The sequence below is a fragment of the Cydia pomonella genome, chromosome 14 (genome assembly GCF_033807575.1).
Source record: "Cydia pomonella isolate Wapato2018A chromosome 14, ilCydPomo1, whole genome shotgun sequence".
Lineage (NCBI taxonomy): Eukaryota > Metazoa > Arthropoda > Insecta > Lepidoptera > Tortricidae > Cydia > Cydia pomonella.
The window spans coordinates 13201831-13216027 of record NC_084716.1 but is presented as its reverse complement, the minus strand read 5'-3'; the positions used below and the strand labels follow the sequence as shown (position 1 = coordinate 13216027).

At 37.8% G+C, this 14197-nt stretch overlaps 1 protein-coding gene across 3 annotated transcripts in view; it reads left to right on the top strand.

The window, feature by feature from the left end:
* Window positions 1-14197, top strand: part of LOC133524982 (uncharacterized) — a 48105-nt gene that overhangs the window by 20616 nt on the left and 13292 nt on the right. For all 3 annotated transcript variants that reach the window (XM_061861159.1, XM_061861158.1, XM_061861157.1), the window contains exons 4-9: window positions 3582-3709; window positions 4810-4985; window positions 5335-6329; window positions 7580-7691; window positions 8342-8686; window positions 13451-13561. In XM_061861159.1, coding sequence (XP_061717143.1) covers window positions 3582-3709; window positions 4810-4985; window positions 5335-6329; window positions 7580-7691; window positions 8342-8686; window positions 13451-13561 — 1867 coding nt within the window. The remainder of the gene's footprint in view (window positions 1-3581; window positions 3710-4809; window positions 4986-5334; window positions 6330-7579; window positions 7692-8341; window positions 8687-13450; window positions 13562-14197) is intronic.

Sequence of the window (14197 nt, the reverse complement as noted above, 5' to 3'; positions counted from 1 at the left end):
TCACATCCAAAATGGTTGCAGACGTGATTAAAATAATGCAAAGAGGAAAGTCGCCTGGGCATGATGGCCTTAGTATTGAACACTTTAGGTATGCGGGCGTTCATCTGCCTAGAGTGCTCTCTATGTTCCTAAATTTATGCATAGGCCATTCATACTTACCTGCAGCTCTTATGAAGACCACTGTGGTCCCCATCGTTAAAAACAAGACTGGTGATCTGTCGGACACGGGGAACTATAGGCCAATCTCTCTTGCCACCACTGCCGCGAAGGTGCTCGACAGTATGCTGAACTCTACATTAGATAAGTACCTAAGTATCTATGACACCCAGTTTGGGTTCAGAACTGGGTTATCTACAGAAAGTGCCATTATGTGTCTCAAGCATACTGTCGGGTACTACACGGACAGGAAAACACCAATCTATGCCTGCTTCCTCGACCTCTCCAAAGCGTTTGACAGGGTTAATTACAATATGCTTTGGAAGAAAATGGAGGAGGCAGGTATACCGAATGACTGTACAGATTTGCTAAAGTTTTGGTACCAAAATCAAACAAACCGGGTCAGGTGGGCCAAGTCACTATCTTCTGAGTACAGGCTTGAATGTGGTGTAAGACAGGGGGGCCTTACGTCTCCGAAACTGTTCAACTTGTATATGAACGACTTGATGGGCGAACTTAGCAGCATGCATGCGGGATGCTATATTGAAAACACTTGTGTTAACAATATAAGCTACGCAGATGACATGGTGCTGCTAAGTCCGTCTATCGGGGCCCTTAGACAGTTAGTGGCCAAGTGTGAGAAGTATGCAGCCGCACATGGACTCGTATACAACGCCGCCAAGAGTGAAGTGATGGTCTTTAAGGCGGGTAAAATAAAACCATATTTTGTACCTCCAATGTCGCTTGGCGGGGTTGTACTTAGAGTAGTGGATCGCTTCAAATACTTAGGCCACATTATAACTAATGATCTGTGTGATGATAGTGATATCGAGAGGGAGCGAAGGGCGTTGTCGGTTAGGAGTAATATGCTAGCTCGAAGATTCGCTAGATGCTCCGTGGAAGTAAAAATAACTCTATTCAAAGCATATAGCCAGTCTTTTTACTCTAGCGGTCTTTGGGTTCGGTATACGAAACGAGCCTACAACGCCCTTCGCATTCAATACAACAACGCTTTCAGAATGCTGTTGAAACTTCCAAAATGGTGCAGTGCATCAGGAATGTTCGCCCAAGCGCACACGGACGATTTTCACGCGATAATGCGTAAAAAAATCACGTCGCTAATGGGTCGCGTAAGGGAAAGTCGAAACAGCATTCTGAAGGTGATTGCGGACAGATTTAGCTGCCCCATAATGTGGCATTGGATGGAGCAGGTCAGATCTACTTTGACCTATGTCAAGTAGGTCTGATTGGCATAGTATAACCTTTGTTAATAATATAGGTTTTAAGTTAATTTTACTAACCATATATGGACTTCTGGGTCTGAAATAAAGATATATTTATTTATTTATTTATTAATACATAAGGGGTGTACCGAAAAAAAAAACTGTAAAGTTCAAATGAAAAAAAGCGGCCAAGTGCGAGTCGGACTCGCCCATGAAGGGTTCCGTACCATTTATGACGTATTAAAAAAAACTACTTACTAGATCTGGTTCAAACCAATTTTCGGTGGAAGTTTGCATGGTAATGTATATCTATATTTTTTTTAGATTTTTCATTCTGTTATTTTAGAAGTTACAGGGGGGGGGGGGGACACATTTTTTCACTTTGGAAGTGTCTCTCGCGCAAACTATTCAGTTTAGAAAAAAATGATATTAGAAACCTAAATATCATTTTTGAAGACCTATCCCTAGATACCCCACACGTATGGGTTCGATGAAAAAAAAAAATTTTTTTTAATTTTAAGACGTATTAAAAAAAAACTACTTACTAGATCTCGTTCGAACCAATTTTCGGTGGAAGTTTGCATGGCAATGTATATCATATATTTTTTTTAGATTTTTCATTCTGTTATTTTAGAAGTTACGGGGGGGGGGGGGACACTTTTTACCACTTTGGAAGTGTCTCTCGCGCAAACTATTCAGTTTAGAAAAAAATGATATTAGAAACCTCAATATCATTTTTAAAGACCTATCCATAGATACCCCACACGTATGGGTTTGATGAAAAAAGATTTTTTGAGTTTCAGTTCTAAGTATGGGGAACCCCTAAAATTTATTGTTTTTTTTCTATTTTTGTGTAAACATCATAATGCGGTTCATAGAATACATCTACTTACCAAGTTTGAACAGTATAGCTTTTATAGTTTCGGAAAAAAGTGGCTGTGACAGAATCGGACAGACAGACGGACATGACGAATCTATAAGGGTTCCGTTTTTTGCCATTTGGCTACGGAACCCTAAAAAACTGATGCGATTGAGAACAAAGTAAGGTTTTTAGAGTAACTACAATTAAAAGCGACTTTTAATTTAGACATTTGTCAGTTTTCTTTTTTTTTTCTTTAGGAGTGTAGTAGTAAATCTCTTTATTGTACAAAAATGAAAACAAAACAGGAAATAAAACACTCATCATTGGTACAAAGGCGAACTTATAAGACTTATAAACGATTAATAATAAGACTTTTTATCGCGGTAAGAATTCCATAGTCATCTTGCTAAGAAAAAAAATTACAGGGGGCTTGAAAATACCAGTTTTTTCTTTCGGTACAGGCCTTATACCCCCACTATCCACTAACTAATAGTACCTGAGTGGATTAACCAGATCGATCGTAGAAGCATTCCACGAAATTGTCTTCAGTTGTCCCGTATAAACGCGCTTTTTTGAAGATTTTCAGATATAGATGTTTATATTTCTGTGTAAATGGATCAACAAAAATGCTCTGTAAAATTCTAATACTCGAAATGAAATGCTTATGGGATTCTCTGATGAATTAATAAAATAAATGAATTAATCAACTTCAAAAAAGTGGATTTAGTAGATGATTGTCAAGATGGTAAGGTGCGCTCAAATATGATGTGTTAGAGGAACATTCGATTCGTTGGACACCACTGAGTGTATGTTTGTGTTTGTTCACATTCTTCTTTTGTGTCGAGATTTCTTTAGACAATGGAAGCCCAAAAACAGCGGTGCTGACAGTCTAGTAAAGGCAGTCTAGCAAAGAGCCGCATGTAGCTCGCTAGCCGCGGCTTGCCGACCCCTGGCCTATTATAATCTGCACTGTATGGCTCAGTTTCATTGGTCGATATAAGCGTGTGGGGACTCTCCGCAGACGGTACAACGACTAGCGAACGACTAGTCGATAGTTCGGTCGATATACAGCATGCGAGTGACTCCCCGCAGGCAGTAATTTGGTATAACGACTAGTGAAACTCATAATGGCATGCGTTTTGGAAATCTCCCGCACCCCGCATACGGGCCCTATCGACCAATGAAAACAGTTCCCCGAATGCGGGTCATATGGCATGCTTTATGACAATCTCCCGCTCCCCGCATACGGGCCCTCTCGAGTCTATCGACCAATGAAACTGGGCCATTATAGCTATAAAATTATTTTGATGGTGACTGCACGCATTAATTCTTATTTTCAGTTAGATGAGGGAGACATGACGCTGGTATCGGAGGCGTCAGAGCGTCTGTCTTCAGATCATCTGCCTTCCAAACCCATCAACATTGATCTGTCACAGCCAGCGCACAATCTTCACAATACATTTAATAAGTGAGTATTACAATCGATCAGATATATCGGAGGCCAAGGCGCTGAAATATATTACACCTTGACATGATCATCAAGACCTTCACAAGTGTCAAGTGTTGTAGAGGCGTGTCCAGATATTTGTGAGCATCTTGGCCGCTCCGATATATCTGATGGCGACTGTATAACCCTTTATATTAGTCCCCAATCTGAACTATAGGCCAAACCCTCTTGTGAGAGGAGGCATGTGGGACATTCCATTATGCACACTGGTAACTGACAATTCGTGAAACTTGTTTCAAAGGCATCTACAGATGGCTAATGCGTATTGCTGATAGGTAGTATATAGGCTGGTGTATATATAGGTGTACTAGCGATAAAAGTAGTTTGAGATGATGGTCATAATCAAAATAGGGATGATGATACATATTGAATTTTAATAGTAGAACTCTTAGAGTAGTAAAGTGACGCTGCGATCTAAAGATGGCTAAGAAGAAAAAAACGTCTTCATCGTTAAGTAATATGAAGCTTACTAAATGCAAAAACGTTATAGTATCATTTAAAACTGGTTTTATAATTCGATGACATGGCAAAATCAAAACGAAAGACATAAAAATAGAATAGATGGCGAAAGTATAGAACGTAATAACTTTCCGTCATCAACCTTTCTTAGCTTTAATAGCTACTTTCGAAATTTTAAAGTGACATAATTTGTAGTGATGCAATTTAACTGCATTACTTTCTACAATCATATTTACAATTAGCAAAACTATTAGCTTAGCATCCTTGCATATATATATGTACAGAGGGAGTTTTGCTGTTTGTACAGTCAAGTATAAAAATAAGGGTGCTCAAAAATATGTCCCATAGCTCTTATATTGGCGAATTAAGAGCTTTGGGACATATTTTTGAGTAAGTGGCGTGGTCCCATATTTGTACACTTGACTGTACCTAACTGCAATAGGGTCAACAGTTTAACATTGTATACTTACGTTTTTCTTTCAAGTTTTATTCTGTTTTTATCAGTCCACATGATACCTATGGGGATTTGTTTTCTTTTATGTTTACTATCAAAATACTTCAACTGGCTGGCTATAACTTTTGCTTCTTTTTAAAAATTACAGGGGCCTAACGAACATAATGAGTGAACGTGGAAGCCTCAACATGTATCAAAGCGGCGAATCTTTAATGCGAATGTCACCTCCAAGTCTGGTGTCTTCCTTAATGATGGAGAGCTCTGGCAATTTCAACCCTGAGTCCATGGACAGTAGGAAGAGTTTGTCATCGCACCGAGATTCAGGTAAAAAATGTAGTAAACATGTCACTGACTTAGGTTGGTACATCTTTGATCCGTCAATTGTGATTATTTTCTATGGAGCAAAACTCGAGTCAGTTTCTAGACGACATTTAGTCACTCGCGCGCATGCTATGCGGTGTGTACGCGCTGCTGGTAACGTAAACCAATCCTCGGCACTTCTGCTTGAAAATGGAGACCTAGGTTTTTTTGAAAAAATATATATTCAAATTAATATTGCAAAAGGTAGATAGTTATTTAGTAAATTGTAATATTTACAACCCTCAACGATACACTTACAGATTAACAACTAAAGCTAAGCTTGGATTACTTAATTATTTTGTCATTATTACAGGAATACCACCGTCAGGTCGAGAAAGTATAGACCCAATGATGACCAGCATGACCCTCTCCATACTAGACGAAAAGGACATGAGCACAAGCTTCCTCTCGCAAACCACCTACCCCGACAACGACAGCCTCATGGACTCTCTACCCCCCAGCCTTGTGAGCTCCGTCAACTCCTCCTACATCGTCTCCAACATGTCTAAACAAGGCAGAGAATCCACAGATTCCAACAACATCTTTAGTTCAGCCACCTTCACACATCTCGAACAATCGGAGAAATTACTATCGGCTCGCCCGCGCCACCAACCCTTCAATCACTTCCAGAAACGCGAAAACGAATTCAGAAAATCCGAAAGCTACACCAAAGCTAAAGAGGAGGCCTGTCAAATCGACCCGAGCAAGATACTTATGGAAAATGGTGATAAAAACACTACCAAAACTTCAAACAAATCACAAATGTCCGAGACTGTTACTCTACACTATTCCAACTCTAAATTTAGACGGGACGAAAAGGAAAACTTGAATTCTACTTTCGAGAAAGACGACGCCTATTTGAAGGATATGCAACGAACTGCCGATATGGGCAAAAACAGTTTAAACGTCACGTTAGACAAACAGGAGCTAAATGAGATTATACAGGCGCGTCAGAAGCTGTCTTTAGCTAGAAAAGCGTTGCCCGAGACTGAAAAATTACCTAATCAAGCAGACACAGCAATAAAAACTATACAACTTCCAAATCAAACTATCACAGTGCCTCGACACAGTATGGAGAATGCTTCCGAATTATTATCAAGAAGAAGAATGAATAATAGTTTTGACAAAGAAGAGCCACCGACGAGAGAAACGCCTAAAAGGAACGCTACGTTCAAAAAGGTGTCCCCGCGAATTGCCTGTCTGGACAGCACTGTGGTATATGCTGCAAATAAAGATGAGAGTGAATTGATTGATATTAATTTGGCGACTACGAACCTTATTGAGTCTAGCGAGATGATAACGCTTGAGGTGAGATAAAAGTGTTTGCTTAAAAATATTCATTTTTCTATTTTATAACTTTAATATGTGGTACCACCCTCCTTTAAACTATGCACCTAGTTACATTCTGTATATCTCCCTAACGCCAATGACCTTCAATTTGAATAAGGGATTCAGAGTTTTCTAATATTTTTTGTAGCTTATCATATTAACAGCAACGGTTGTAAGCAATATAGTGTCACATATTTACGTCAAAGTTAACAGAGTAGAGTTAGTAGAGTTTTAAATTCGTCTTCGAGATATTTGGTATCAAAATTAAACAATTTTAGATTAAAAAACTTACTGGCTATAACTTTTGTGTTAATAAGTTTAAAATTAAAATTTGTGAGCAGTTTTAAGAGACGTCGAAGACGAACCCAAATGTGTAGATTTCATACATGTAAAATCCTTCACAGCAATCGAGTAACGAAAAAAATGTTTTTTTAGACAATGTTTTAAAAATATATATTAAAGAATAAGTGTTCATTTCTTTCAAAATCCGGCAGACCAGAATGGAGATAAAAGATTAAAGAACCGATAGCCGTTTGTCTTAGAATTCTATCTATACTGCAAATGTAGAAGTAACGACTCAAAACTAGTGAAAAATCGATGTTAAACGCGGGGAGCCCCTTACTAATCAGTTTTTGAATTTTAAATTTCAAAGTGATGTAATTACAGTGGGGAAAACTGCAGCGTTCGGCTGTCGGCTCCGTTCGGCTCAGCATTGCTACGAGCAATTATTAGGGTTGGCAAAACTTGATGTTCCTTTGCGTGCACAACCACAGATAAGATAATCACTTGAATTTGGACAACCACAAATAGCGGAAAGGGATAGTACCATACATTAGAAAGGGACAACATGATTCCTCCCTGAATCGCTGTAATATTTCAGTTTTGCAGGAAGTTTCCTTCTGTACGGTAGTACTATTATTTATTCTATGGTATTAAGGAGTACATAAGGACAAACAAAATACACACAGTGGCATTCCAAGTAAAAAAAAAACACGGACGTTATGCATATGGGTATAACATATCGTCCGGCGCGTGTCTCTTTCGCTATTCACATTTTGACTGCTATAGTCGGACATTGCTGACAAGTAATGGTCCTACTAAAATGAAACCTCAAGCATTTCTACTGCGTGTTATAAAAAATGTGTTGGCGGCCAAAAGACGATGACGGCTACCAAATATATATCTTATTTACTTAATATATGTACTATATTTACGTAATATTTACACAGGATTGGGGCTCGCAGCAGCGCGCCATGGTGTGCTCCAGCGAGAGCACGGACACCGGCACCTTCAGCTCGTCCAGCCCGCCCGACAGCGTGCCCGACACGCAGCACGATCCGAGTACGTACACACGCTATTTTCAAACCATCGTCCCCGTTATCATTTTTTTTTCATTGCATGTTTGAGAAAAGCACTATAGGTACATATCTCCAGCCCAGGGTATAGTTGTTAGATTTGTAGCTGGCCCTCAACGGCTATCTTTTGTCCATTGTTAACTAAAACGGCGCGTGCCACTACCGGCAAAAAAAGGGTCGTATAATTCTAATTGGCACCTGTACGCGCGCTAGTCTAACGCTCAAAAAACCAGTGTAGGTGTGCTCTCCGATAACGCGCCTTTGGTTCGGTAGCGTTCGACTCGCCGGCACTCAGTAACCGTATAGGGACCACACAAGAACTCGCAAATTATTTTTCCATTTGTTCATTTTGAATCTTATTTCAATTACCATAGGAGTTGTAATTAAATAACCGGTTAAAGTGACCGGGCCCTTCTTTTTGCAGGTAGTGGCACGCGCCGTTTTAGTTAACAATGGACAAAAGATAAGCCGTTGAGGGCCAGCTACAAATCTAACAACTATACCAGCCTCATAACATTCTATATGTACCCGGCCGGCAACCCCTTACTTCCCAGCCTCTGTAGCAACTATTATGGCTATGATTAACTTTGTACTTTGTATCTCATCACATTTATTTGAACAAATATCTCTTGCCAGGTTCCATATCATCAACACCCCTCATAGGTTTCCGTAAACCGAAGGACCTCCTAAACATCCACACAACCATCTCCCCCATCTACGACATGGTCGACGACAAGTCCTACACCGTGACCAAAGTCACTGGGAACTCCCCAATGGAAAGAACTTATGACAAATCATACAACATGAACAAGGCGAGCGCGAATTCGTCAATGGATAAGACATATGATATGCATGCAACGGTGATAAATACTGCTACTATGGTTAAAAAGAGTTCGGCTAAAAGGGATATCTTGGCGGGGAAAGTTAGCCCCAATAAGAAAATGTTTGGGCCCAGCGTTCCAGTGAAAGCACAAAGTATGGGTAAGTTTGAAAAAATGTAGATACGCTGTTTTCTGACTTTTTTCTTATTTCTAAATTTATAAAATAAATTATAACATATGACACTTACTACCAGGGACCGGAAACCGGTATTTTTTGTGTGGTTCTTTATTAATTACTTCATTTCTAAGTAGGCAATCTAATAATACAAAGTCTTTATCTGAAAGCCCAACTGATAATCAAATAAACCGAAATATATGGTTATTTCGAAGTTTTTGCATAAAACAGGTTCCGATCCCTGCTTACTACCAGTATTTTTTTCTAAGATTTTTTGTGTTGAAATGATTAATACTAAAAAAACTCATTTGGGGGCCAATGTCATTTGAGTGGCAGTAGTAACAGGAAAAAATACGCAAGGAACTCTAACGGGCTGGCACTAATTGAGTACCACGTTATAATTTGCGAAATATAAAAATATTAATACTTTAGTGTTTTCAAAGTGTTTAGAATTGTTTCTTTTCGGACTTATATTTATATTATAGTCAGCCAGAGTCAAGAATCTGTCAGAACTAGTGTATATTTTAGTGGTGTCCGTGTATTTAAGGTGGTTCGATTTTCATACAAAAAACAATCGCTATTTATTAATTAATAACACAATATTATTACATAAATAGTTGCGCATCTATCTACTTTCGAATATTCATTTGCGCTAAATTAATAGAAAAACTTTGTTTCATACAGAAATCATGCAATAATCAACGTTATATTTTTATAAATTTTACTCATGTGTGTGTGACAAATGTCGTGTACAAATACATTGCGGCGTTGCCACTCCATGCCTCGCACGGCCATCGGCGCGACGTTGCGATGTTTGACGCGTTTTTAGCTGACTCTGTCGACACTGACACTCAGTGTGACCAGGCGTACGATAATAAAATTGTCGTACATGTAAGATAATTTGGGCCCCGGTATGACGTAATGTTCCAAAGAGCATTATCGTACACTAAAGTACTACAATTTCAGCCCTTGGATGATGCCACCTTAAAAGTCTAGTAATTTGAAGCAAAATATGACACTTTCTCTCAGAAATAGGCTAAAATTAGTATCTTTTGGGTGTTCGGCTCCTTGGTGTAAGTTTAAAGTTTAAAATGTCACAATTTCCTGTATACCGTTTGAGTCTATCCCAAAAATACACAAACATAAACAGATTTTTTGCGCAATTTAGACGAAAATTGTCTTTTTTTATTATTAATTGGAAATTTAAGCTTATTTTGCTAGACATTTTTAGGGGCTGCCTTTTTGATTGGCGTACGATATTTTTTTCAACGGTACAATAATATTGACACTCAAGTACGATAATTCTCTTCCGCTCACCTGGCGACACTGCTGAAACTTGACAGGACCTGGGGGCCTACCGCGAAAACCTAAATTTGCAAATTGCGGGGATCTTTCTCTTTTACTCTCACTAAGACGTAATTAGAGTGACAGAGAAAAATGCCCGAAATTGACGAATTTCGATTTTCCCGGTAGCCGCCCTGGTGCTTGAGGTACTTGATAGAAAACAACGCTGCCGCATGTTCTGAATTGTGATTTTATGTGTTTTTGGATTGAAAATGATAGCAACGTCTAAATCAAGTTACAAAAATCATCGATATTCTGGTCCGCGAAAAACCAGGAAAAGTGTAATGTAATTGGAGTCTACAAAAATGACCAATTCGTAGAAAATATGACCTAGAAACTAGTTCACTTTTATAAAACTCAATTTTGCCCGAGATTGTACTTAGGCGAATACCTAAGGGAGCTAAGTGTATTGATCTTGAATAATTAGTTGGCTAATACATAATATATGACTCCAACATGATATGGACATTTACATCATAACTATTATACCTAGTTGGTATTATACTAAGTTCTGTTAATCGATTTCTTTCTTTCTTCCTAGCGTTGTCCCAGCATATTGCCACGGCTCAATGGAGCTTGGGGTCCGCTTTGACAACTAATCCCAAGATTTGGCGTAGGCACTAGTTTTTACGAAAGCCACTGCCATCTGACCTTCCAACCCAGAGGGTAAAACTAAGCCTTGTTGGGATTAGTCCAGTTTCCTCACGATGTTTTCCTTCACCGAAAAGCGACTGGTAAATATCAAATGATATCTGTTCTGAAGTTCTGTTACTCGATTTGCAACCTCTTTATTTCCGTTAAAACAAATGCTACCGAAAAAATAAAAAATGACATAATGTGGTAGATTTGTGAGCTATAATTATATACCACACATAACGCTTATCTCGTCGTATCTATAATGAATTGGGGCCTAAAAGAGAATCGTATTCCAATTTTTTTAAACGCTTGTATTACTTTCTATATTAACTAAAAGTTGCCTTAAAATTCAGCTTTTATACTAAAAACGGCTTTAAATATGTTAAATTAACAAAATATATTTTGACAGATGCTTTCGCGCCCAAAACGCTCTTTGAAAATTGTGTGACGTCACAGTTTATGGTTTGACACATAACTACATACACACGTAGAAGATACGAACTGTCAACTGATATTTGTCATTTGTTGTTAATCGCCTAACTGTCAACAGTGTCAATCCGAGAGTTGTGACGTCATCAGAATCTTCAATGACGTTTCGAGTTTGGTCACGTGACGTGTGCCAAAAGATATTTTAAATTCAATATTTACAAAAATATGGTCATTAAAGGTCCCCTAAAAGTAGTTTAACATGTTTTTATAATCCAAAAGAATTTTTTGGGATACCATTATGCCCTAAGATTTGTAGATGGAAACAACCCTATTGCGTTGCACAAATGTGAGCACCCGCCAAACATGATTTTGGGTATGTCATACTCAGGGCTAACACAGATTCATTTCTGTGAAAAAGGTGTGAAAATCGGAAACTGGAAACCGTTCTCGAACCAATAGTGAAGCCCTTAAGCCACACCCTATTTCAAAACCAGCCATGTTTCTTTGAACAGGACTCAGCTCCTGCACATAAGGCAAAAACAACTCAAGCCTGGTTTCGAAGGAACAAAATTGACTTTATTGCCCACGAAGACTGGCCGTCCTCCAGCCCGGACCTTAACCCCCTGGATAATGCCATATAGCAGGTTATTGAGGAGAAAGCCTGTGCTAAACCCCACACAAATCTTAACTCCCTCAAGCGGGCCATAGTTAAGACAGTGACGAAATTAGACATGACAATCGTGCGTGCCGCTATTGATGACTGGCCTCGTCGTTTGAGGGCCTGTGTCAAAGCCAGAGGAGGCGATTTTGAATGATATTGTCATATGTAATTCCTGATTTTGTGTACTTCATTTTAATATATACTTTATTAAACTTTCGTTGGTATATTTTATGTAGATAAAGATTATTGCAGGAACAGAATTTAATAACCAACTAGGTAGAAAACAATGCAATACATAAACACATAAATTGGATATGATGTGTTCCGTTGAATGAAATTGACTATAAATAAAATAAATAAATAATTTTCTATCTCTAGGCATTGTGTGAAACTTCTAGTTGTGTCAAAATATCGGGAAATCAATAATATAAACAAACATGGTAAATATCTCATTTCTTTTTATAATGGTTATAAATAGAAGGCCATGCAATTTTGTAACTCACTGTCTTCTTCTTCCTCGCGTTGTCCCGGCATTTTGCCACGGCTCATGGGAGCCTGGGGTCCGCTTGACAACTAATCCCAAGATTTGGCTTAGGCACTAGTTTTTACGAAAGCGACTGCCATCAGACCTTCCAACCCAGAGGATAAACCAGGCCTTGTTGGGATTAGTCCGGTTTCCTCACGATGTTTTCCTTCACCGAAAAGCGACTGGTAAATATCAAATGATATTTCGTACATAAATATCGTAAAAAAATGTTTTAATTCTACTGTAAAATAGTACCTACTTTTTTAAAGGTAAGGGATTGCTTTAATTTTAGAACAAAACAACGTTTTTTTTTTTTTTAAAAATACCGGAAAATCTGACTTACAAATTTGGACTTTCTTAGGTTCATTCTACTTAGAATCTTCTCCACCCTAGCATTAAAAAAAGATATCCTAAAATATCCATACCATTACGTCACATTTTAGTGTGAAAGAAATTTCAATGTAAAACTAAAATTTCAATACAAATTTTCGGGTCTTTTTAGCACGAGGATTGATTATGCTAGTGATTCTGAGTTGGAAGAACCCAAAAATATCATGATGTGTGAGAATCAGATTTTTAATATTTTTATGGAAAACGCTCATATTTCTCATAAAATAATTTATTAATAATAGGTACTTGATAATACTGATAACAAAAAAAAAATAATGAGTCTCGAACCCACAACCTCTTGCATGTATTTCCACGTACATACCGTAACGCTATTGAAGCTTACTCACGCTGTGCCAAATTGTCTACTACAAGGATCCCAGTAAGACTGTTTGAATGTGTGAGTGATACTTAGAAATAGAGTCAAGAAACATTCTGTCGACATTAAGGGGTAGTTTTTGTACAATGAAGTGTTCAATGTTTGTTGTAATAGTTCAATATTTATTTAAAGAGTGCGCTAAACATAATTTACAGTACAGAAATACCAAGACTACTCCACAAAAAAATTAAAACTCAAAATTTGCAATTGTGGCGCCATCTAGTGAGGTTTAAGCTTTGGGTAACCTAGTCGAACCACCTTAATGATAATTTATTTTGTGAATTGTTTTGACGTAGTTCAATAGCTATTGATGTGTTGAATTCCGGTCTTAGCGTTATTGCCATAAGATTTAGTTTGGCTTGCTCAGTTTTCTCACTACTTATACAGATTCGTGCGTAAGTGCTATGGCACCTCCAGTAGCGGTTTCAAGAAAAACTGGTCTTCCAACCTCTAAACTGAGGCAGTACAGCTCACATAAAGAACTCAGCAGGATACCAGGTAAAATTTAATATTGTTTAGACGTTTTTGTTGAGCGTGTATGTAACTATATATCTTGATTTCGTTTAAAAAATCACAAATATGATTTAATTATTTACTTTCTGCTACAGTTTAATATTAATCTTCACGCATCCTTATACGGGTTTTCGATGGTACTATTATGATAGGGGTGGCGTTCAAAGGGTTAATCTTAGTTTTGTAAGGGTGCTTAATGTCGACACAAACATCTAGTTCATTTTGAGCTTATATGAGGTATAAATAACTATGGCTCTCAGATGAAGAACCTACTGATAAGTAGGAAGATGTGTGCGGTCATAATATATATTTATATTTATTCATATATGTATATAAAGATATTTATTTATATATAGTATATAGTATGTAATCATATATAATTACTTTAGATATAGTTTTTAATTATTATTTTAGGTATGGCTTAACTGGAAGAGATCCATCTTAGGGATAAGTTCGCCTTTGTACTACCCAATTATTTTCCATCTGATGTCATATTTATTTTTCACGTACAATAAAGTGTTTTTTACTTAAATAACTTGTCAACTAGAATAATGCCCTTTTTTTTAAGAGAGATATAAATAAGAAGTAGGTATATCGAGGTACATAATGTAGTGAACAATC